The 26,976-nt window shown below is 45.4% G+C and overlaps 1 protein-coding gene across 1 annotated transcript; it reads right to left on the reverse strand.

Annotated features, from left to right (window-relative positions):
* Nucleotides 1-8,109: 8,109 nt before the first annotated feature.
* Nucleotides 8,110-9,603, reverse strand: LOC311098675 (guanine nucleotide-binding protein G(s) subunit alpha-like). Its single transcript, XM_084139211.1, has one exon. The coding sequence runs from the start codon at nt 9,365-9,367 to the stop codon at nt 8,603-8,605; it is 765 nt and encodes a 254-aa protein (XP_083995337.1). The 5' UTR covers nt 9,368-9,603; the 3' UTR covers nt 8,110-8,602.
* Between the last annotated feature and the right edge of the window lie 17,373 nt (nt 9,604-26,976).

Consider the following 26,976-nt stretch of genomic DNA (forward strand, 5'->3'; position numbering starts at 1 on the left):
CAACTGGCAGCACTTTGGCCTCTGAAACATTGGTGCTCTGTCTGTGCTTCTGTGTTGCTCAATTGGTAGAGCATGACAGTTGCAATGCCAGGGTTGTGGGTTTGATTCCCACGGGGGACCAGTATGAAAATCTATGCACTCATTACTGTATGTTGTGCTGGATCTGCTAAATGACTCAAATGTGAGGGCTGTGTCTGTAGACCGTGATAGAATAGCACTGATTTTATGGTGGATTAGTTTTGCTTACTATGACAGTGATACGTAGCTGTATTACCTAGCTACTTTAAGATGAATTCACTTACTGTCTCTCTGGGTAAGAGCATCTGCTAAATGGCGTAAATGTAACAGAACAGAATCGGCTACTTCATTGACCCAGAGAAAGGGATGTGTGTAGCATAATGTAACCCCCCATTGCATTACATTGAGCCATTGGACGTCCCCTTAAGCCTTGTGAGCGGAATGGCCCGATGCGAGAAATAATTGTTCAAATACAAAAGATACACTTACTGTACGCAGTTTTGGAAAGTTGCACCCGACTGTATTTTGAGAAACACATGCGAACCAGCCGGAAATGTGGACTCGAATGGTCTAATGGAAATGTGAGCGCAAGTCTTCTTCTTTTTCGATGAGGTTTAACGGCAGTTGGCATCCAATAAACGATGAGCATCACAAACATCAGGAATCTTCCCCTTCAGTTGGTCAGCTTTCACATTTACCACTACCCCAGTAATCACTTTCAAATGGTGCCCTTTTCTTGAGAGCAAAACAATTCACATATCTTGCCCCCATTCGTTTAACGCGGAGCTCCTGCTCCCTCTGACGAGCAGAAACACAAACAATTATCACAAGACCACTTCTGGTTACCCTCACCGATTCCACAGCACCCAACTCTGTTTTCACCCACCCTGAAACCACAAATGGATCAGCCAAAAGGCAAGGGTCCACTTTCTCCAAAAACTTCACTCCTACTGTCACAGACTCATCTTTATCCTGACCCTCGGTGCAAACCTCTGGCTCCGAGAACTTCACCACACCTACCACCTCCGATACTTCGCCCTCATTCACTTCCATTTCTCCTCCTGTCTTCAGCTCACTCTGCTAACACTTTCTACCATTCTTCTTTAACAAACCATCTCCCTTTTTTCAGCCATTTTTAACTGACTCAAGCTCTCTCCCTCTCCCTCCCTCCTCTGTATTCCAAGTATACATCTCCTTATGATAGTACTGCACTTCTCCTGACATACATCTAGTTCTTGTCTAGGGACGCCATTTAACCGGCTGTCACAATCCCCGTACAATCAGCACGAACCCCTCGGGATGTAGCGCTCAATAGCGCGTCCCACTGCAGCTCACTCTCTAACCATTCACTTCCTCTGCGCGGCGCTCTGCTCTGCTCTGCTTTTTGGGTAAAAATAAAATATCATACGAACTACCAAAAAAATTAATTAACCAAACAAAATCAACCTGCTTTTCTGTAAAAACCTAATTCTAATCAGGTCCCAACACAGGTTCAGAAGCCTCCTGTGAGGGCCGGACATTTCCTGTCGACAAAAGTCCTTGTGGTGCTTCTGCAGTGAAGTCTTGGAGCCCCAAAAAATAATGATACCCAGCTTCTTTGACTTACATTTTTACATTTGAGTCATTAGGCAGACACTCTTATCCAGAGCAACTTACAGTTATTGAGTGCATACATTTTTCATACTGGCCCCCCATGGGAATCGAACCCACAACCCTGGCGTTGCAAGCACCACGCTCTACCAACTGAGCTACAGGATACTTCTGCAATAAAATTAATCACTGTGGCTATAAATGCCACAAAATCCACCTTCTTCACAATGAGTGTATCCAGATAACTCGATTGACCTAAAACACTAGCAACTGGTTGCAATGCATCCACCGCCATATCTTCAACACAGTTGCCTCTTGCCCCTTCGACTCTCTTCACCGCCTCCACATAGGAGATCCACTGCGCAGCCCTGATCCTTGACACCTCAACCTCCTTCACCCTAACATGACACACAAGGAAGTACGGAGTATGATCCCCACCACAGCTGCAACATTTTCCATTCACAGATTCTTGAACAGTATACTTCTCCCGTCTGCAAACATTTGACACGTGACCATATCCTTTACAATTTCCACTCTGTAATGGTTTGGTCACAAATGCTCTCACCGCATACAGTGGGGGAAAAAAGTATTTAGTCAGCCACCAATTGTGCAAGTTCTCCCACTTAAAAAGATGAGAGAGGCCTGTAATTTTCATCATAGGTACACGTCAACTATGACAGACAAATTGAGAGAGAAAAAATCCAGAAAATCACATTGTAGGATTTTTTATGAATTTATTTGCAAATTATGGTGGAAAATAAGTATTTGGTCACCTACAAACAAGCAAGATTTCTGGCTCTCACAGACCTGTAACTTCTTCTTTAAGAGGCTCCTATGTCCTCCACTCGTTACCTGTATTAATGGCACCTGTTTGAACTTGTTATCAGTATAAAAGACACCTGTCCACAACCTCAAACAGTCACACTCCAAACTCCACAATGGCCAAGACCAAAGAGCTGTCAAAGGACACCAGAAACAAAACCAGAAACAAAATTGTAGACCTGCACCAGGCTGGGAAGAATCTGCAATAGGTAAGCAGCTTGGTTTGAAGAAATCAACTGTAGGAGCAATTATTAGGAAATGGAAGACATACAAGACCCCTGATAATCTCCCTCGATCTGGGGCTCCACGCAAGATCTCACCCCGTGGGGTCAAAATGATCACAAGAACAGTGAGCAAAAATCACAGAACCACACGGGGGGACCTAGTGAATGACCTGCAGAGAGCTGGGACCAAAGTAACAAAGCCTACCATCAGTAACACACTACGCCGCCAGGGACTCAAATCCTGCAGTGCCAGACGTGTCCCCCTGCTTAAGCCAGTACATGTCCAGGCCCGTCTGAAGTTTGCTAGAGTGCATTTGGATGATCCAGAAGAGGATTGGGAGAATGACATATGGTCAGATGAAACCAAAATAGAACTTTTTGGTAAAAACTCAACTCGTCGTGTTTGGAGGACAAAGAATGCTGAGTTGCATCCAAAGAACACCATACCTACTGTGAAGCATGGGGGTGGAAACATCATGCTTTGGGGCTGTTTTTCTGCAAAGGGACCAGGACGACTGATCCGTGTAAAGGAAAGAATGAATGGGGCCATGTATCGTGAGATTTTGAGTGAAAACCTCCTTCCATCAGCAAGGGCATTGAAGATGAAACGTGGCTGGGTCTTTCAGCATGACAATGATCCCAAACACACCGCCCGGGCAACGAAGGAGTGGCTTCGTAAGAAGCATTTCAAGGTCCTGGAGTGGCCTAGCCAGTCTCCAGATCTCAACCCCATAGAAAATCTTTGGAGGGAGTTGAAAGTCCGTGTTGCCCAGCGACAGCCCCAAAACATCACTGCTCTAGAGGAGATCTGCATGGAGGAATGGGCCAAAATACCAGCTACAGTGTGTGAAAACCTTGTGAAGACTTACAGAAAACGTTTGACCTGTGTCATTGCCAACAAAGGGTATATAACAAAGTATTGAGAAACTTTTGTTATTGACCAAATACTTATTTTCCACCATAATTTGCAAATAAATTCATAAAAAATCCTACAATGTGATTTTCTCATTTTGTTTGTCATAGTTGACGTGTACCTATGATGAAAATTACAGGCCTCTCTCATCTTTTTAAGTGGGAGAACTTGCACAATTGGTGGCTGACTAAATACTTTTTTTCCCCACTTTACATTTTATGGACACAGTCAATAATTATGTTTTGTTTGTTTTTACTCCTGAACTTCCTCCGATCATTTTCATGATGTCCATCTGGTATGCTTCTATATGCCATATCTTTCTAACTGTGCTCTTTCACAAAAGCTCACAATATATAACCTGTATACTTATTATGGACACAGCATGTCTTACACTAGTTATCTTGTTGTTATTAGTTGTTGTTATTAGTCCCATCCTTCAGCTCCATTCAACACCTCCCATCTATCTCTTAACACCATCCAGATTGGATTTCTATTTGCCATATATTTTTCAACTGTACTGTGATGTTTTACAAAAGTTCTGAACCTTTCTATTCTCATTGTTTCTACAGTTTGTGAATTGAAAATAAACATCTTTGCTAAAAGTATTATTATATTATTGAACTGCATTGTTGGTTAAGGGCCTGTAAGTAAGCATTTCACGGTAAGGTCTACACCTCTTGTGTTCGGCGCATGTGACAAATAAAATGTGATTTGATTTGAACTCGTGAATTTTATTGATTATGGCTGTGATCCCCCTTATATCTTTATGTAATGACATGAAAAAAAATGGCAGATTATTATCAATGATTTAACAACAGTTGTAACAAATTGTCCAGTGTAGGAAATCCTCACTGGTACCCTAGTTTATAGAAAGACGTAAGGCGGTCTTCCTCTCTGGGTGGAACGCAACGACGATGTGGACAAAAATGCGTGCTGACCAAAAATACCTGACTCCGCCTTTGCACATGCACGCACATTGCTCGAGGAGTGGAGGTTGTAGCTGATCAGACCGACAGCGTCATTGCATCAATACTGCATAATAAATTCTGCAGCCAAACTTTTTTCATGATGTAATCCAACATTTTTGTGGATATGTGTGCAACAAAAGTTCAACATTCACCTTTTGTTTACTATTTCTGTCAAGTCAATGCATCCAATTTGATGCATACATTGGATAAATCCAAAATATGCACCACACAGAACGCACAGCAACTGCCTCTGCAACGCAATCGCAGCGTTCCATTGGAAATGAATGTACAGTGGCTTGCAAAAGTATTCACCCCCTTGGCATTTTTCCTATTTTGTTGCCTTACAACCTGGAATTAAAATTGATTTTTTGGGGGGGTTTGTATCATTTGATTTACACAACATGCCTACCACTTTGAAGATGCAAAATATTTTTTCTTGTGAAACAAACAAGAAATAAGACAACAAAACAGAACTTGAGCGTGCATAACTATTCACCCCCCCCCCCCCCCCCCCCCCCCCCCCCAGCCTACTTTTGCAGCAATTACAGCTGCAACTCTCTTGGGGTATGTCTCTATAAGCTTGGCACATCTAGCCACTGGGATTTTTGCCCATTCTTCAAGGCAAAACTGCTCCAGCTCCTTCAAGTTTGATGGGTTCAACTGGTGTACAGCAATCTTTAAGTCATACCACAGATTCTCAATTGGATTGAGGTCTGGGCTTTGACTAGGCCATTCCAAGACATTTAAATGTTTCCCCCTCAAGTGTTGCTTTAGCAGTATGCTTAGGGTCATTGTCTTGCTGGAAAGTTAACCTCTGTCCCAGTCTCAAATCTCAGGAAGACTGAAACAGGTTTCCCTCAAGAATTTCCCTGTATTTAGCGCCATCCATCATTCCTTCAATTCTGACCAGTTTCCCAGTCCCTGCCGATGGAAAAACAACCCCACAGCCTGATGCTGCCACCACCATGGGGATGGTGTTCTCGGCGTGATGAGAGACATAGCGTTTTCCTTGATGGCCAAAATGATCAATTTTAGTCTCGCACATGCCTTTTGGCGAACACCAAACGTGTTTGCTTATTTTTTTCTTTAAGCAATGGCTTTTTTCTGGCCACTCTTCCATAAAGCCCAGCTCTGTGGAGTGTACGGCTTAAAGTGGTCCTATGGACAGATAGCAGCTCCTTCAGGGTTATCTTTGGTCTCTTTGTTGCCTCTCTGATTAATGCGCTCCTTGCCTGGGCCGTGAGTTTTGGTGGGCGGCCCACTCTTGGCAGGTCTGTTGTGGTGCCATATTCTTTCAATTTTTTCATAATGGATTTAATGGTGCTCCGTGGGATGTTCAAAGTTTCTGATATTTTTTTATAACCCAACCCTGATCTGTACTTCTCCACAACTTTGTCCTGACCTGTTTGGAGAGCTCCTTGGTCTTCATGGTGCCCCTTGCTTAGTGGTGTTGCAGACTCTGGGGCCTTTCGCTTATCCTACCAACGGGACATTAAAAACTGTAATATATTATGTTTCAGAGTCGTGGCTGAACGACGACATGGACAACATACAGCTAGCGGGCTATATGATACATCGGCAAATCCTGCAGCGCCCGCAAGGTCCCCCTGCTCAAGAAAGCACATATACAGGCCCGTCTGAAGTTTGCCAATGAACATCTGTATGATTCAGAGGAGAACTGGGTGAAAGTGTTGTGGTCAGATGAGACCAAAGTCGAGCTCTTTGCCATCAACTCAACTCGCCGTGTTTGGAGGAGGAGGAATGCTGCCTATGACCCCAAGAACACCATCCCCACCGTCAAACATGGAGGTGGAAACATTATGCTTTGGGGGTGTTTTTCTGCTAAGGGGACAGGACAACTTCACCGCATCAAAGGGACGATGGACGGGGCCATGTACCGTCAAATCTTGGGTGAGAACCTCCTTCCCTCAGCCAGGGCATTGAAAATGGGTCGTGGATGGGTATTCCAGCATGACAATGACCCAAAACACACGGCCAAGGCAACAAAGGAGTGGCTCAAGAAGAAGCACATTAAGGTCTTGGAGTGGCCTAGCCAATCTCCAGACCTTAATCCCATAGAAAATCTGTGGAGGGAGCTGAAGGTTCGAGTTGCCAAACGTCAGCCTCGAAACCTTAATGACTTGGAGAAGATCTGCAAATGGGAGTGGGACAAAATCCCTCCTGAGATATGTGCAAACCTGGTGGCCAACTGCAAGAAACATCTGACCTCTGTGATTGCCAACAAGGGTTTTGCCACCAAGTACTAAGTCATGTTTTGCAGAGGGGGCAAATACTTATTTCTCTCATTAAAATGCAAATCAATTTATAACATTTTTGACATGCATTTTTCTGGATTTTTTTGTTGTTATTCTGTCTCTCACTGTTCAAATAAACCTACCATTAAAATTATAGACTGATCATGTCTTTGTCAGTGGGCAAACGTACAAAATCAGCAGGGGATCAAATACTATTTTATTTCACTTCTGCTCTTTTTTTCTCAACACTTTTTTGTTGTTGTTGTTTTATTTTACTTTTTTATTAAGAAATACATGCATTGTTGGTTAAGGGCTGTAAGTAAGCATTTCACGGTAATGTCTACACCTGCTGTATTCGGCGCATGTGGCAAATACAATTTGATTTGATTTCTGAACAGGTGTTTATATACTGAGATCATGTGACAGATCATGTGACACTTAGATTGCACACAGGTGGACTTTTTTTAACAAATTATGTGACTTCTGAAGGTAATTGGTTGCACCAGATCTTATTTAGGGGCTTCATAGCAAAGGGGGTGAATACATATGCACGCACCACTTTTCCGTTATTTATTTTTATGAATTTTTTTGAAACAAGTTATTTTTTTCATTTCACTTCACCAATTTGGACTATTTTGTGTATGTCCATTACATGAAATAAAAATAAAAATCCATTAAAAATTACAGCTTGTAATGGAACAAAATAGGAAAAACGCCAAAGGGGATGAATACTTTTGCAAGGCACTGTACTTCTGGTATACCAAAACACAACGATGCTGTCGGTCTGATCGAGAAATACTACAAGGAATAATTTGGAACTTCTATCATTGACTTCTCAAACACCAAACCCCTGCCTGGTCTGCTTGGACTATTTCGCAAGCTTTTCTGGAAGTCTCGTAATGTTATAAGGTCTGAGGTTAAGAGAACTTATACTTTTGGTTCTATGAGATATCAATCAGTTAACATTACCTTTATGAATTATGAAGCCGTTTATGTGCTTTTTAAAATGAAATAAATGCTTTTTAAAAAATCACAAAAAGGTGACGCTAGCTGATGATGATCTCATAGAACAAACTGTATAAGATCTCCTAAGCCTGTGTTTACCACGTACCTTATTTTTGGCGTTTATCCAAAAACCACATTAATTTCCCCCATAGGTTTTGTCCAACGAACCATGGCGGAGTTAGTGCCTACAGAGAGATGCCAACAATTTCTCTCTATTGGAAATTATTGGGAGGCAGTTTTTTTTTTCTTCATCTTTTCCTTTTTATTACCATAATTTTTATCTGGAAAGAATTTATCATAGTTCTGAAATAAACAACATAACGACCTTAACCCTCATTACAATACCATCAAACAAGAAATACATCGGGCACTGTAGAAACCAGGAACAAAGCCACATGGCAAACAATCAAACAATGTCTTCAAATCGAAACAACATTTTTTTTTTTGAAAAAGTAGAGGACAAGTTCTGACATTTCAAATATACATTATTTACAGGGTTTCAAACGTCTATCAAACACAAACATAACTAATATTTTTTTCCAGGCTGCCACTCTCTATCCTTGAAACAGTGTCCCCAGGAGAAGGTGTCGTAGTCCATTTTCCAACATCAAATAGTGTGACATTCTGCCCTGATATGAACTGACTTTCCATCTCGGTTTTTGCACCCATGAGCAAATGACGTTGAAAAGACACCGAAAAGACATTTAAAATACGTATTTTGGTGCTCACTTGAGTCTTGTAAATAGAAGTCTCTGCTTGGATCCAGTAAACATAATGATTTACAGTCTTTACGCCAACAACGAACATTCACACTCTCCGAAGACCGCGCAGGATGCTTTCCGTGTCAACTGCACAGGTGAAATGGAACAAACAGATCCTTTCGCCTCCACTGGCTGTGGTGATCTTCAGAAACTCCTCCACTATGAAGTGTTTTGCCTTAGTGACACGAAGATCCTCCCCTGGTTCTGATGTTTGATGCGTAGTATAGTGTGCAAACTCCGGGAAATAGTCCTCTATTTTAGATTTCCCAGCCAAAACCTTCTCTGCTAGAAGGTCCTGTTTGTTCAGGAAGAGGAAGACAGGAATGTCTAACAGCCACCTGTAGCTCCAGATGGTACTGAACAGGTTTAGTGCCTCATGAAGCCTGTTGGTCTCGTTGTCTTCCCGGCTCACCATATCATAGCTGCTGCTGTCCACCACAAAAATAATGGCCGTAACATCAGAAAAATACTGCAACCACTTCCTCATGCTTTCTTTCCTTTGACCTCTGACATTAAAAATATGGTAAAAGATACCGTCCTGTTGGCAACGTGTCTCAACATTTTTTTGTTTTGAAATTAGCATGTAATGCGTTTTCTCCTCTTGAGTGAATTTTACATGCAAATATCTCATCTGATTGACTATAGTTCTTTTCCCAGATTCATCTGATCCTAATACTAGTAGCCGTTTCGTTCTTAGGTAAATCCTTCGTTCTTTTTCAAGGTTTTTATCAATCCTTTTGTTTTCTTCTCGACGTGCCTTTTCCTTATTATGCTGGCCTTTGCGCTTATCGTCAAGAACATAAGGAGCCATTTTCCTGGAAACCCAACAAAAGGGATGCAGTAAATAAATAATACTAGATTCCTAGACTGCCCGAATAAAAAAAACGTTCCTTACATTTGGTGACAGTGTAGTTTAATATATGAACAAACAAATAACTCATCTTCTTCAAAGTCTCCAGTCTATGAGAAAAAGACGGTGTTATACTAGACAATCCCCTATAATATCACTCCGGAACACTAGGCGGTGGCAGAAGTTCCCAAACAAATTCGCAGTCCAAAAATGCGTAGACTATTTTATTGAATTTTCTTGAGCCATCCACTCTCTACTACCGCGAGACGATCAAAGCAACTGGAGGGAGACTATAGCTTCCTGATTCAGCCGAATCGAATGTCTTGTTGTAGCCTGTCAGCCTGGTCTCATAGGCTGGACGTAACATAGTAAAAGTAAATCCGAGAAGCTCATATGAGTATGATATGATACGTTTGGTATGGTTACATAAGACTGAATGTTGCTTAAGGCAAAAACTACAGTAGGGTGGCTGGTTGGGTGTATAACGCGAACGTCTAGCAACCCAAAACTTTGTGTGTTCAAATCTCATCATGGACAACTTTTGCTTTTTTAAACTAATTACCAACTTTGTAACTACGTAATACTTTTTAGCTACTTTGCAACTACTTTGCATGTTGGCGAACCTTAACCTTAACCCTAATTTAACCCCTAGCCTAGTTAACGTTAGACATCTAGTTAACATTAGCATTAGCAACCTAGCTAAAATGTTAGCCACAACAAATTGGAATTTGTAACATATGATCCGTTTTTGCAAATTCATAACATATTGTACAAATTGCAATGCGTAACATATTGTACTATTTCAAATCATAACATATCATACGAATTGTAATTCATATAATATCATACGGAATGGATGATGGACATCCACAATTTAATACATATCATACGAAACGTAATACACAGTATCATACTAATCGTAGTGTATCGGATTTAAGTTGACTATGTTACATCTACCCCTGATTCCAGGTTGACACAGAGAACCCAGTCCATAACCCAACATTCTCTGGTCCATATTAGGGCAAAACCCACACAACATGTGTTGATTTATAGGGGAGAGTGGGGTATTCTCGGGAGAGTGGGGTATTCTGGGGAGAGTGGGGTATTCTGTGAATCACGGAGGCCTACATTTTCCATCACTCCATTTTCCATCACTCCAGTTTTTGTATTGATATCTATGTATGCCACTCTGTAAACACAGAAACCTTGATGTTATCTGTGTTACTGACTGCTTTATAGTTAGCTTTATATGAAAGATTCTGACTTTGCTCATCAATACCTCTTCAACGGAACGTGCCAGGGTGATATATATGACAGACTGATTCAGGTTACACCCCTTGTTTTTGGAATTCGGTGTCGTATTTCCTTTTTGGAGGCCGAAATGTAGCTAAAACGTGTGCTCTCCACAGCTCCAGGGTTAAAACTGCAATGTCTACTATTGCATGTTAATGAAAAATGTAAATAGCTGCTCAACCACATGACATAGAGATCTCAAACCAATTTCACTTTGTTGAGAGACCTCATCTCTCCAATCCATGCCGATTAGTTCAGCTTTTTTTTACTTGATCTGTTTTCTATTCATTTTAATTCACTTTTACAAAAATACTTCAAATAATGTTCAACATCTTCCACCCCATAGGACTTAAATAAAACCACCTGTTATTGGTTCAGGGACCTCGCCTCTACAATCCACAGCAATTATTGTTGTGCTATTTGTCAATTTTTTAAAGATTTTTAATTTTATTGAGATTTAAATACTTCCCTAAAACTTCAATAGCTACCACCCCATAATACTTGCATGAAAACAACCAACTGTTATTGGTTCAATCTATAGCATGGAATTTTCACTTTCAATCAACATCCTGGGGATGGAGGTGTTCCCCTTTCATTTTCGCAAACAAGGGTAGCAGGTTAGCTAGTTGAGCTTAATAGGACTATAGCGCCATCTGTTGAGCAGGAGGGGCACAGAGGTACACTGGCTGTCAAGTAGTGTGTGCTGCTGATGTCAAGCTAACAGCATGTCGGTATGAGGTAGTGTGTGTGTGTGTGTGTCTGTGTGTGTGTGTGTCCAAGATGAGGACCCCATCTGGCATTTGCTTCATCAAATTTTTATTTCCATAATTGTTACAAGGTACAACCGGGTGATAGTCCTGAAACAAACAGCACATACATGCATACTGTAGTGACCTTTAACCCTCACTACAGTACACTCTTAGTTCCAAAAGGTTTCTTCAGCTGTCCCCATAGGAGAACCGTTTTTGGTTCCAGGTAGAACCCTTTTGAGTTCCATGTAGAACCCTCTGTGGAAAGGGTTCTACATGGAACCCAAAAGAGTTCTACCTGGAACCAAAAAGGGTTATTCAAAGGGTTCTCCTATGGGGACAACCGAAGAACCCTTTTTTTCTAAGCGTGCACTGTCAAAGAATAAATACATTTGGCACGGTAGAAACCAGGAATGAAGGCACATGGCAAATAATTCAATTAAACAGAATGCATAAAATGGAACAAATATACATTATCTACAGGGTTTCAAACGTCTATTAAAACACAAATTAAACTCATTTTGTCCAAGCTGCCACTCTCTTTCTTTGAAACACAGTGTCCCAAGGAGAAGGTGTAGTACAGCGTTTCCCAAACTCTGTCCTCTGGACCCCAAGCGGTGCACGTTTTAGTTTTTGCCCTAACACTACAAAAATCTTGATGATTAGTTGATTATTTGAATCAACTGTGTAGTGCTAGGACAAAAACCAAAATGTGCACCCCTTGGGGTCCAGGGACCGAGTTTGGGAAACCCTGGTGTAGTAATTAATTGTCTTATGTGAAATGTCTTATGTCTGGGGTTTTTTCCCGTGTCGACTGCACAGGTGAAATGGAACATAAAGACCCTTTGGATGAAAATGCCTATTTCAAGGAGTCGGCAGCTCTGGACGTTCTGCTTGCTCCGAACCAGGCCTTGGTCCCCGGAACTCGAAAGAGGAAGTGGTGGTGAAAGAGGCAGGTGAGGCGGCGTCCTGACGAGACTACGTCGCCCAGCAAATAGACCGCCATCGCACTCTGTTCTATTAGCGAACGTGCAGTCACTGGAGAACAAGCTGGATGAGCTTTGTTTGAGACTATCCTGTCAACGTGTAGTGGAAAAACAGAGAGAGTGAACAAATGTGAACCATGTTGAAGGCCAATGATGAAGATGCGGGGGTGCGTTCTCGCTTGAATTTGGTTAAAAGGGCAGTGAATATGCTCATACTTTGAGAACTTGTTAGCAAGCAGTTTTTTTTCTCTTAGAGATGATTCTGAACTGAAGACGCATTAAGTCTTAACCTATTGGTGATAGTCATTCACTCTGTCTTGTATTGTAATGTCTCATGTATTTCATGTACACTGTAATTGTTTGAGTGTCAATTATTTTGTGACTAATAAACCCTATTAGTTGAATTGAGTAAATGCATTCCACGTTTTACAGAGTAATTATTTGATTGACCATACGTTCATAATTTTGTAGGTCTATAATATAATATAATAATATAATATGAATTTAGCAGACGCTTTTATCCAAAGCGACTTACAGTCATGCGTGCATAATTATTTTTTTTTGTGTATGGGTGATCCCGGGGATCGAACCCACTACCTTGGCGTTACAATTCTATTAGTAATGATATCCATACAGTGTCTTCAGAAAGTATTCACACCCCTTTACTTTTTCCACATTTTGTTGTGTTGCAGCCTGAATTTAAAATTGATTAAATGTGTGTAATAATAGTGTTTAACATGATGTTTTTTTTTATGACTACCTCATCTCTGTACCCCACACATACAATTATTTGTAAGGGGATGGATCAACAACATTGTAGTTACTCAACAATACTAACCTAAATGACAGAGTGAAAAGAAGGAAGCCTCTACAGAATAAAAAATATTCCAAAACATGCATTCTGTTCCATGTAGAACCCTCTGTGGGAAGGGTTTTATATGAAACCCAAAAGAGTTCTACCTGGAACCAAAAACCAAAAGCTCATTGGCACGGGAAACATTGAGGGCCCATTTGAAACAATCTTGCAAGTTTGCTGGCGAAAGCTCAAGACAGACAGAGAGAGAGGCAAACAGGCGGAGTCGAAATATTAATGCAAATGAAAGAACCTGAACCATCTGTCACTGGTTTAAACCATGACAGAGAGGCGGGGGTGTTCGTTTAATTTGGAATACGCTTATTTACCATTGTAGAAGTGCAAAATTAAATCTTAAACAAATAGGAGAATGGTTCATTTAAAGACCCCCAACAAAGTTCGATTGTTGTTGCATTTAGGGGATCTCATGTCTCCTTCAGGGTGCCCCCCCAACCTCCCAGAAAGCTTGATGTCGCCTCATGCTATTATAATTTTAGACACTAGATGGAGGATGTGTCTAGGGAAACAGATTGGGTCAAAGCTAGGACTAGGAAGACTGTAGACTCTGGACTCTGGGTAAACGGCCCATAGTGGTGGACTCTGGGTAAATGGCACCATAGTGGTGGACTCTGGGTAAACGGCCCATAGTGGTGGACTCTGGATAAACGGCCCATAGTGGTGGACTCTGGGTAAACAGACCATAGTGATGGACTCTGGGTAAACGGACCATAGTGGTGGACTCTGGGTAAATGGCCCATAGTGGTGGACTCTGGGTAAACGGCCCATAGTGGTGGACTCTGGGTAAACGGCCCATAGTGGTGGACTCTGGGTAAACGGCCCATAGTGGTGGACTCTGGGTAAACGGCCCATAGTGATGGACTCTGGGTAAACGGACCATAGAGGTGGACTCTGGGTAAACGGCCCATAGTGGTGGACTCTGGGTAAACGGACCATAGTGGTGGACTCTGGGTCAACGGACCATAGTGGTGGACTCTGGATCAACGGCCCATAGTGGTGGACTCTGGGTAAACGGCCCATAGTGGTGGACTCTGGGTAAACGGACCATAGTGGTGGACTCTGGGTAAACGGACCAACCATAGTGGTGGACTCTGGGTAAACGGCCCATAGTGGTGGACTCTGGGTAAACGGCCCATAGTGGTGGACTCTGTGTCAACGGCCCATAGTGGTGGACTCTGGGTAAACGGACCATAGTGGTGGACTCTGGGTAAACGGACCATAGTGGTGGACTCTGGGTAAACGGACCAACCATAGTGGTGGACTCTGGGTAAACGGCCCATAGTGATGGACTCTGGGTAAACGGACCATAGTGGTGGACTCTGGGTAAACGGACCATAGTGGTGGACTCTGGGTAAACGGCCCATAGTGGTGGACTCTGGGTAAATGGCCCATAGTGGTGGACTCTGGGTAAACTGACCATAGTGGTGGACTCTGGGTAAACGGCCCATAGTGGTGGACTCTGGGTAAACGACCCATAGTGGTGGACTCTGGGTAAACTGCACATAGTGGTGGACTCTGGGTAAACGGACCATAGTGGTGGACTCTGGGTAAATGGCCCATAGTGGTGGACTCTGGGTAAACGGCCCATAGTGGTGGACTCTGGGTAAACAGACCATAGTGGTGGACTCTGGGTCAACGGCCTATAGTGGTGGACTCTGGGTCAACGGCCCATAGTGGTGGACTCTGGGTAAACGGCCCATAGTGGTGGACTCTGGGTAAACGGACCATAGTGGTGGACTCTGGGTAAACGGACCATAGTGGTGGACTCTGGGTAAACGGCCCATAGTGGTGGACTCTGGGTAAACGGCCCATAGTGGTGGACTCTGGGTAAACGGACCATAGTGGTGGACTCTGGATCAACGGCCCATAGTGGTGGACTCTGGGTAAACGGCCCATAGTGGTGGACTCTGGGTAAACGGACCATAGTGGTGGACTCTGGGTAAATGGACCAACCATAGTGGTGGACTCTGGGTAAACGGCCCATAGTGGTGGACTCTGGGTAAACGGCCCATAGTGGTGGACTCTGTGTCAACGGCCCATATTGGTGGACTCTGGGTAAACGGACCATAGTGGTGGACTCTGGGTAAACGGACCATAGTGGTGGACTCTGGGTAAACGGACCAACCATAGTGGTGGACTCTGGGTAAACGGCCCATAGTGGTGGACTCTGGGTAAACGGACCATAGTGGTGGACTCTGGGTAAACGGACCATAGTGGTGGACTCTGGGTAAACGGCCCATAGTGGTGGACTCTGGGTAAACGGACCATAGTGGTGGACTCTGGGTAAACTGACCATAGTGGTGGACTCTGGGTAAATGGCCCATAGTGGTGGACTCTGGGTAAACGACCCATAGTGGTGGACTCTGGGTAAACTGCCCATAGTGGTGGACTCTGGGTAAACGGACCATAGTGGTGGACTCTGGGTAAACAGACCATAGTGGTGGACTCTGGGTAAACGGACCATAGTGGTGGACTCTGGGTAAATGGCCCATAGTGGTGGACTCTGGGTAAACGGCCCATAGTGGTGGACTCTGGGTAAACGGACCATAGTGGTGGACTCTGGGTAAACGGACCATAGTGGTGGACTCTGGGTAAACGGACCATAGTGGTGGACTCTGGGTAAACGGACCATAGTGGTGGACTCTGGGTAAACAAACCATAGTGGTGGACTCTGGGTCAACGGCCTATAGTGGTGGACTCTGGGTCAACGGCCCATAGTGGTGGACTCTGGGTAAACGGCCCATAGTGGTGCACTCTGGGTAAACGGCCCATAGTGGTGGACTCTGGGTAAACGGACCATAGTGGTGGATTCTGGGTAAACGGACCAACCATAGTGGTGGACTCTGGGTAAACGGCCCATAGTGGTGGACTCTGGGTAAACGGCCCATAGTGGTGGACTCTGGGTAAACGGCCCATAGTGGTGGACTCTGGGTAAACGGCCCATAGTGGTGGACTCTGGGTAAACGGACCATAGTGGTGGACTCTGGGTAAACGGCCCATAGTGGTGGACTCTGGGTAAACGGCCCATAGTGGTGGACTCTGGGTAAACGGCCCATAGTGGTGGACTCTGGGTAAACGGCCCATAGTGGTGGACTCTGGGTAAACGGCCCATAGTGGTGGACTCTGGGTAAACGGCCCATAGTGGTGGACTCTGGGTAAACGGCCCATAGTGGTGGACTCTGGGTAAACGGCCCATAGTGGTGGACTCTGGGTAAACGGCCCATAGTGGTGGACTCTGGGTAAACGGCCCATAGTGGTGGACTCTGGGTAAACGGCCCATAGTGGTGGACTCTGGGTAAACGGACCATAGTGGTGGACTCTGGGTAAACGGACCATAGTGGTGGACTCTGGGTAAACGGACCATAGTGGTGGACTCTGGGTAAACGGCCCATAGTGGTGGACTCTGGGTAAACGGCCCATAGTGGTGGACTCTGTGTAAACGGACCATAGTGGTGGACTCTGGGTAAACGGACCATAGTGGTGGACTCTGGGTAAACAGACCATAGTGGTGGACTCTGGGTAAACGGCCCATAGTGGTGGACTCTGGGTAAACGGCCCATAGTGGTGGACTCTGGGTAAATGGACCATAGTGGTGGACTCTGGGTAAACGGCCCATAGTGGTGGACTCTGGGTAAACGGCCCATAGTGGTGGACTCTAGGTAAACGACCCATAGTGGTGGACTCTGGGTAAACGGACCATAGTGGTGGACTCTGGGTAAATGGACCATAGTGGTGGACTCTGGGTAAACGGCCCATAGTGGTGGACTCTGGGTAAACGGACCATAGTGGTGGACTCTGGGTAAACGGCCCATAGTGGTGGACTCTGGGTAAACGGACCATAGTGGTGGACTCTGTGTAAACGGACCATAGTGGTGGACTCTGGGTAAACGGCCCATAGTGGTGGACTCTGGGTAAACGGACCATAGTGGTGGACTCTGGGTAAACGGCCCATAGTGGTGGACTCTGGGTAAATGGCCCATAGTGGTGGACTCTGGGTAAACAGACCATAGTGGTGGACTCTGGGTAAACGGCCCATAGTGGTGGACTCTGGGTAAACGGACCATAGTGGTGGACTCTGGGTAAACGGACCATAGTGGTGGACTCTGGGTAAACGGCCCATAGTGGTGGACTCTGGGTAAACGGCCCATAGTGGTGGACTTTGGATCAACGGCCCATAGTGGTGGACTCTGGGTAAACGGCCCATAGTGGTGGACTCTGGGTCAACGGCCTATAGTGGTGGACTCTGGGTCAACGGCCCATAGTGGTGGACTCTGGGTAAACGGCCCATAGTGGTGGACTCTGGGTAAACGGACCATAGTGGTGGACTCTGGGTAAACGGACCATAGTGGTGGACTCTGGGTAAACGGCCCATAGTGGTGGACTCTGGGTAAACGGCCCATAGTGGTGGACTCTGGGTAAACGGACCATAGTGGTGGACTCTGGATCAACGGCCCATAGTGGTGGACTCTGGGTAAACGGCCCATAGTGGTGGACTCTGGGTAAACGGAACATAGTGGTGGACTCTGGGTAAATGGACCAACCATAGTGGTGGACTCTGGGTAAACGGCCCATAGTGGTGGACTCTGTGTCAACGGCCCATAGTGGTGGACTCTGGGTAAACGGACCATAGTGGTGGACTCTGGGTAAACGGACCATAGTGGTGGACTCTGGGTAAACGGACAAACCATAGTGGTGGACTCTGGGTAAACGGCCCATAGTGGTGGACTCTGGGTAAACGGACCATAGTGGTGGACTCTGGGTAAACGGACCATAGTGGTGGACTCTGGGTAAACGGCCCATAGTGGTGGACTCTGGGTAAACGGACCATAGTGGTGGACTCTGGGTAAACAAACCATAGTGGTGGACTCTGGGTCAACGGCCTATAGTGGTGGACTCTGGGTCAACGGCCCATAGTGGTGGACTCTGGGTAAACGGCCCATAGTGGTGCACTCTGGGTAAACGGACCATAGTGGTGGACTCTGGGTAAACGGACCATAGTGGTGGATTCTGGGTAAACGGACCAACCATAGTGGTGGACTCTGGGTAAACGGCCCATAGTGGTGGACTCTGGGTAAACGGCCCATAGTGGTGGACTCTGGGTAAACGGCCCATAGTGGTGGACTCTGGGTAAACGGACCATAGTGGTGGACTCTGGGTAAACGGACCATAGTGGTGGACTCTGGGTAAACGGCCCATAGTGGTGGACTCTGGGTAAACGGCCCATAGTGGTGGACTCTGGGTAAACGGACCATAGTGGTGGACTCTGGGTAAACGGCCCATAGTGGTGGACTCTGGGTAAACGGCCCATAGTGGTGGACTCTGGGTAAACGGCCCATAGTGGTGGACTCTGGGTAAACGGCCCATAGTGGTGGACTCTGGGTAAACGGCCCATAGTGGTGGACTCTGGGTAAACGGCCCATAGTGGTGGACTCTGGGTAAACGGCCCATAGTGGTGGACTCTGGGTAAACGGCCCATAGTGGTGGACTCTGGGTAAACGGCCCATAGTGGTGGACTCTGGGTAAACGGACCATAGTGGTGGACTCTGGGTAAACGGCCCATAGTGGTGGACTCTGGGTAAACGGACCATAGTGGTGGACTCTGGGTAAACGGACCATAGTGGTGGACTCTGGGTAAACGGACCATAGTGGTGGACTCTGGGTAAACGGCCCATAGTGGTGGACTCTGGGTAAACGGACCATAGTGGTGGACTCTGTGTAAACGGACCATAGTGGTGGACTCTGGGTAAACGGACCATAGTGGTGGACTCTGGGTAAACAGACCATAGTGGTGGACTCTGGGTAAACGGCCCATAGTGGTGGACTCTGGGTAAACGGCCCATAGTGGTGGACTCTGGGTAAATGGACCATAGTGGTGGACTCTGGGTAAACGGCCCATAGTGGTGGACTCTGGGTAAACGGCCCATAGTGGTGGACTCTAGGTAAACGACCCATAGTGGTGGACTCTGGGTAAACGGACCATAGTGGTGGACTCTGGGTAAATGGACCATAGTGGTGGACTCTGGGTAAACGGCCCATAGTGGTGGACTCTGGGTAAACGGACCATAGTGGTGGACTCTGGGTAAACGGCCCATAGTGGTGGACTCTGGGTAAACGGACCATAGTGGTGGACTCTGTGTAAACGGACCATAGTGGTGGACTCTGGGTAAACGGCCCATAGTGGTGGACTCTGGGTAAACGGACCATAGTGGTGGACTCTGGGTAAACGGCCCATAGTGGTGGACTCTGGGTAAATGGCCCATAGTGGTGGACTCTGGGTAAACAGACCATAGTGGTGGACTCTGGGTAAACGGCCCATAGTGGTGGACTCTGGGTAAACGGACCATAGTGGTGGACTCTGGGTAAACGGACCATAGTGGTGGACTCTGGGTAAACGGCCCATAGTGGTGGACTCTGGGTAAACGGCCCATAGTGGTGGACTCTGGATCAACGGCCCATAGTGGTGGACTCTGGGTAAACGGCCCATAGTGGTGGACTCTGGGTCAACGGCCTATAGTGGTGGACTCTGGGTCAACGGCCCATAGTGGTGGACTCTGGGTAAACGGCCCATAGTGGTGGACTCTGGGTAAACGGACCATAGTGGTGGACTCTGGGTAAACGGACCATAGTGGTGGACTCTGGGTAAACGGCCCATAGTGGTGGACTCTGGGTAAACGGCCCATAGTGGTGGACTCTGGGTAAACGGACCATAGTGGTGGACTCTGGATCAACGGCCCATAGTGGTGGACTCTGGGTAAACGGCCCATAGTGGTGGACTCTGGGTAAACGGAACATAGTGGTGGACTCTGGGTAAATGGACCAACCATAGTGGTGGACTCTGGGTAAACGGCCCATAGTGGTGGACTCTGTGTCAACGGCCCATAGTGGTGGACTCTGGGTAAACGGACCATAGTGGTGGACTCTGGGTAAACGGACCATAGTGGTGGACTCTGGGTAAACGGACAAACCATAGTGGTGGACTCTGGGTAAACGGCCCATAGTGGTGGACTCTGGGTAAACGGACCATAGTGGTGGACTCTGGGTAAACGGACCATAGTGGTGGACTCTGGGTAAACGGCCCATAGTGGTGGACTCTGGGTAAACGGACCATAGTGGTGGACTCTGGGTAAACTGACCATAGTGGTGGACTCTGGGTAAACGGCCCATAGTGGTGGACTCTGGGTAAACTGCCCATAGTGGTGGACTCTGGGTAAACGGACCATAGTGGTGGACTCTGGGTAAACAGACCATAGTGGTGGACTCTGGGTAAACGGACCATAGTGGTGGACTCTGGGTAAATGGCCCATAGTGGTGGACTCTGGGTAAACGGCCCATAGTGGTGGACTCTGGGTAAACGGACCATAGTGGTGGACTCTGGGTAAACAGACCATAGTGGTGGACTCTGGGTAAACGGACCATAGTGGTGGACTCTGGGTAAACGGACCATAGTGGTGGACTCTGGGTAAACAAACCATAGTGGTGGACTCTGGGTCAACGGCCTATAGTGGTGGACTCTGGGTCAACGGCCCATAGTGGTGGACTCTGGGTAAACGGCCCATAGTGGTGCACTCTGGGTAAACGGACCATAGTGGTGGACTCTGGGTAAACGGACCATAGTGGTGGATTCTGGGTAAACGGACCAACCATAGTGGTGGACTCTGGGTAAACGGCCCATAGTGGTGGACTCTGGGTAAAAGGCACATAGTGGTGGACTCTGGGTAAACGGACCATAGTGGTGGACTCTGGGTAAACGGACCATAGTTGTGGACTCTGGGTAAACGGACCATAGTGGTGGACTCTGGGTAAACAGCCCATAGTGGTGGACTCTGGGTAAACGGACCATAGTGGTGGACTCTGGGTAAACGGACCATAGTGGTGGACTCTGGGTAAACGGCCCATAGTGGTGGACTCTGGGTAAACGGCCCATAGTGGTGGACTCTGGGTAAACGGCCCATAGTGGTGGACTCTGGGTAAACGGCCCATAGTGGTGGACTCTGGGTAAACGGCCCATAGTGGTGGACTCTGGGTAAACGGCCCATAGTGGTGGACTCTGGGTAAACGGCCCATAGTGGTGGACTCTGGGTAAACGGCCCATAGTGGTGGACTCTGGGTAAACGGCCCATAGTGGTGGACTCTGGGTAAACGGACCATAGTGGTGGACTCTGGGTAAACGGCCCATAGTGGTGGACTCTGGGTAAACGGACCATAGTGGTGGACTCTGGGTAAACGGACCATAGTGGTGGACTCTGGGTAAACGGACCATAGTGGTGGACTCTGGGTAAACGGCCCATAGTGGTGGACTCTGGGTAAACGGACCATAGTGGTGGACTCTGTGTAAACGGACCATAGTGGTGGACTCTGGGTAAACGGACCATAGTGGTGGACTCTGGGTAAACAGACCATAGTGGTGGACTCTGGGTAAACGACCCATAGTGGTGGACTCTGGGTAAACGGCCCATAGTGGTGGACTCTGGGTAAATGGACCATAGTGGTGGACTCTGGGTAAACGGCCCATAGTGGTGGACTCTGGGTAAACGGCCCATAGTGGTGGACTCTAGGTAAACGACCCATAGTGGTGGACTCTGGGTAAACGGACCATAGTGGTGGACTCTGGGTAAATGGACCATAGTGGTGGACTCTGGGTAAACGGCCCATAGTGGTGGACTCTGGGTAAATGGCCCATAGTGGTGGACTCTGGGTAAACGGCCCATAGTGGTGGACTCTGGGTAAACGGCCCATAGTGGTGGACTCTGGGTAAACGGCCCATAGTGGTGGACTCTGGGTAAACGACCCATAGTGGTGGACTCTGGGTAAACGGACCATAGTGGTGGACTCTGGGTAAATGGACCATAGTGGTAGACTCTGGGTAAACGGCCCATAGTGGTGGACTCTGGGTAAATGGCCCATAGTGGTGGACTCTGGGTAAACGGCCCGTAGTGGTGGACTCTGGGTAAACGGCCCATAGTGGTGGACTCTGGGTAAACTGTCGTGCCCTATCAGAAGCCCAATTATAAGGTCGTTTTACTCCATTGTATACAGTGGGGGAAAAAAGTATTTAGTCAGCCACCAATTGTGCAAGTTCTCCCACTTAAAAAGATGAGAGAGGCCTGTAATTTTCATCATAGGTACACGTCAACTATGACAGACAAAATGAGAAAAAAAATCCAGAAAATCACATTGTAGGATTTTTTATGAATTTATTTGCAAATTATGGTGGAAAATAAGTATTTGGTCAATAACAAAAGTTTCTCAATACTTTGTTATATACCCTTTGTTGGCAATGACACAGGTCAAACGTTTTCTGTAAATCTTCACAAGGTTTTCACACACTCTTTCTGGTATTTTGGCCCATTCCTCCATGCAGATCTCCTCTAGAGCAGTGATGTTTTGGGGCTGTCGCTGGGCAACACAGACTTTCAACTCCCTCCAAAGATTTTCTATGGGGTTGTGATCTGGAGACTGGCTAGGCCACTCCAGGACCTTGAAATGCTTCTTACTAAGCCACTCCTTCGTTGCCCGGGCGGTGTGTTTGGGATCATTGTCATGCTGAAAGACCCAGCCATGTTTCATCTTCAATGCCCTTGCTGATGGAAGGAGGTTTTCACTCAAAATCTCACGATAAATGGCCCCATTCATTCTTTCCTTTACACGGATCAGTCGTCCTGGTCCCTTTGCAGAAAAACAGCCCCAAAGCATGATGTTTCCACCCCCATGCTTCACAGTAGGTATGGTGTTCTTTGGATGCAACTCAGCATTCTTTGTCCTCCAAACACGACAAAAAAGTTCTATTTTGGTTTCATCTGACCATATGATATTCTCCCAATCCTCTTCTGGATCATCCAAATGCACTCTAGCAAACGTCAGACGGGCCTGGACATGTACTGGCTTAAGCAGGGGGACACGTCTGGCACTGCAGGATTTGAGTCCCTGGCGGCGTAGTGTGTTACTGATGGTAGGCTTTGTTACTTTGGTCCCAACTCTCTGCAGGTCATTCACTAGGTCCCCCCGTGTGGTTCTGGGATTTTTGCTCACCGTTCTTGTGATCATTTTGACCCCACGGGGTGAGATCTTGCGTGGAGCCCCAGATCGAGGGAGATTATCAGTGGTCTTGTATGTCTTCCATTTCCTAATAATTGCTCCCACAGATGATTTCTTCAAACCAAGCTGCTTACCTATTGCAGATTCAGTCTTCCCAGCCTGGTGCAGGTCTACAATTTTGTTTCTGGTGTCCTTTGACAGCTCTTTGGTCTTGGCCATAGTGGAGTTTGGAGTGTGACTATTTGAGGTTGTGGACAGGTGTCTTTTATACTGATAACAAGTTCAAACAGGTGCCATTAATACAGGTAACGAGTGGAGGACAGAGGAGCCTCTTAAAGAAGAAGTTACAGGTCTGTGAGAGCCAGAAATCTTGCTTTTTTGTAGGTGACCAAATACTTATTTTCCACCATAATTTGCAAATAAATTCATTAAAAACCCTACAATATGATTTTCTGGATTTGTTTTTCTCAATTTGTCTGTCATAGTTGACGTGTACCTATGATGAAAATTACAGGCCTCTCTCATCTTTTTAAGTGGGAGAACTTGCACAATTGGAGGCTGACTAAATACTTATTTCCCCCACTGTAGATAGATAGATAGTATTACAGGCTTAACGTGAGCTGTGTAAAGGTGAGAGATATTATATGTAAAGGTGAGAGATGTGATATGTAAAGGTGAGAGATACGATATGTAAAGGTGAGAGATATTATTTTTAAAGGTGAGAGGTCCCCATTGGAACAGAGTTCACTTGACAGTATACTGTATACTGTACAGAATGTATTTGCTGTTTTTCATAGAGTTAACGTTAGAATTTCTTTGAAAAGACACCAGTTAAAATAACCTGGGAATGTTTCCACATAATATGGGAGCAGTAGATAATCATTTAGATTTCAAAGGATAAGTTAGTTAACTAAAATAAATATCTTCCATCTAGCACTGACGACTACCGTTTCTCAACTATTTCATGAAATATTGTTTCAACACAAGTGGCAATGATGATGGAAGTGTTATTGCAATCACCCAGTAGAATATTTCTGGTTTGTGGGAAAGCACATTTAAAAATTTTTGATACTTGGCACTGTCTATCATGTTGTTGCATCACACTGAATACATTGCGGTGGTTGTATGTAAAGTAGTCTGGAGTGTAAGCTAATACAGGCTGTGCTGATTGTGTACTGTCTGTCTCTGGCCAGGTCCCTGACTGACCCTTACTCCTGTTTCCAGATCTGCCTCTGTCTGTGACTAAAGAATCACTGTGTTTCTCAATGTGAAAATCACCTTCAGTCTACATGAGAGAGAGAGAGAGAGAGAGAGAGAGAGAGAGAGAGAGAGAGAGAGAGAGAAAGAGAAAGAGAAAGAGAAAGAGAAAGAGAAAGAGAAAGAGAAAGAGAAAGAGAAAGAGAAAGAGAGAGAGAGAGAGAGAGAGAGAGAGAACATTAGACACTTTATGGAACACAAAGCCTTCACTATTTCATCCTGGAATATCCAAGGCCTGAGGTCATCTGCCTTTGGCCTAAAGAGCAGGAATCTGGACTTCACCAAAGAAATCGGAAATACAGACATTGTCATCCTACAAGAAACATGGTATAGAGGAGATGGACCCACTGGTTGCCCTCTAGGTTACAGAGAGCTGGTAGTCCCATCCACCAAACTACCAGGTGTGAAACAGGGAAGGGACTCAGGGGGTATGCTAATTTGGTATAGAGCAGACCTAACTCACTCTATTAAATTAATCAAAACAGGAACATTTTACATTTGGTTAGAAATTCAAAAGGAAATGATCTCAACAGAGAAAAATGTCCTCCTGTGTGCTACCTATATCCCCCCACTAGAATCCCCATACTTTAATGAAGACAGCTTCTCCATCCTGGAGGGGGAAATCAATCATTTCCAGACCCAGGGACATGTACTAGTCTGTGGCGACCTAAATGCCAGAACTGGACAAGAACCTGACACCCTCAGCACACAGAGGGACAAACACCTACCTGGAGGTGACAGCATTCCCTCCCCCATATGCCCCCCTAGGCACAACTACGACAACATAACCAACAAAAACAGGTCACGACTCCTGCAGCTCTGTCGCACACAGGGTATGTACATAGTCAATGGTAGGCTTCGAGGGGACTCCTATGGTAGGTACACCTATAGCTCATCTCTTGGCAGTAGTACTGTAGACTACTTTATCACTGACCTCAACCCAGAGTCTCTCAGAGCGTTCACAGTCAGCCTACTGACAACCCTATCAGACCACAGCAAAATCACAGTCTACTTGAACAGAGCAATACTCAATCATGAGGCATCAAAGCCAAAGGAACTGAATAATATTAAGAAATGCTATAGATGGAAGGAAAGTAGTGTTGAAACCTACCCAAAAACAATTAGGTAAAAACAAATTCAATCCATTCTAGACAACTTCCTGGACAAAATGTTCCACTGTAATAGTGAAGGTGTAAACTTGGCAGTAAAAAACCTAAACAGTATATTTGACCTCTCAGCTTCCCTATCAAATCTAAAAATATCTAACAGAAAACCAAAGAAAAGTAACAATAGTGATAAATGGTTTGATGAAGAATGCAAAAACCTAAGAAAGAAATGGAGAAACCTATCCAACCAAAAACATAGAGACCCAGAAAACCTGAGCCTATGCCTTCACTATGGGGAATCACTAAAACAATACAGCAATACACTACGGAAAAAGAAGGAACAGCATGTCAGAAATCATCTCAATGTATTTGAAGAATCCATAGACTCTAACCACTTCTGGGAAAATTGGAAAACACTAAACAAACAACAACACGAAGAGCTATCTATCCAAAACGGAGATGTATGGGTAAACCACTTCTCCAATCTTTTTGGCCCTATAACAGAGAACAAACAGCAAAAAATATACATGATCAAATGCAAATCTTAGAATCAACTATTAAAGACTACCAGAACCCACTGGATTCTCCAATTACATTGAATGAACTACAGGACAAAATACAAACCCTCCAACCCAAAAAGGCCTGTGGTGTTGATGGTATCCTCAATGAAATGATAAAATATACAGACCACAAATTTCAATTAGCTATACTTAAACTCTTTAACATCATCCTTAGCTCTGGCATCTTCCCCAATATTTGGAACCAAGGACTGATCACCCCAATACACAAAAGTGGAGACAAATTTGACCCCAATAACTACCGTGGGATATGCGTCAACAGCAACCTTGGGAAAATCCTCTGTATTATCATTAACAGCAGACTAGTTCATTTCCTCAGTGAAAACAATGTACTGAGCAAATGTCAAATTGGCTTTTTACCAATTTACCATACGACAGACCACGTATTCACCCTGCACACCCTAATTGACAAACAAACAAACCAAAATAAAGGCAAAGTCTTCTCATGCTTTGTTGATTTCAAAAAAGCTTTTGACTCAATTTGGCATGAGGGTCTGCTATACAAATTGATGGAAAGTGGGGTTGGGGGAAAAACATACGACATTATAAAATCCTTGTACACAAACAACAAGTGTGCGGTTAAAATTGGCAAAAAACACACACATTTATTTCCACAGGGCCGTGGGGTGAGACAGGGATGCAGTTTGAGCCCCACCCTCTTCAACATATGTATCAACGAATTGGTGAGGGCACTA

Source organism: Coregonus lavaretus, assembly GCF_964263955.1.
Source record: "Coregonus lavaretus genome assembly, chromosome: 23".
In the NCBI taxonomy this organism is placed as follows: Eukaryota; Metazoa; Chordata; class Actinopteri; order Salmoniformes; family Salmonidae; genus Coregonus; species Coregonus lavaretus.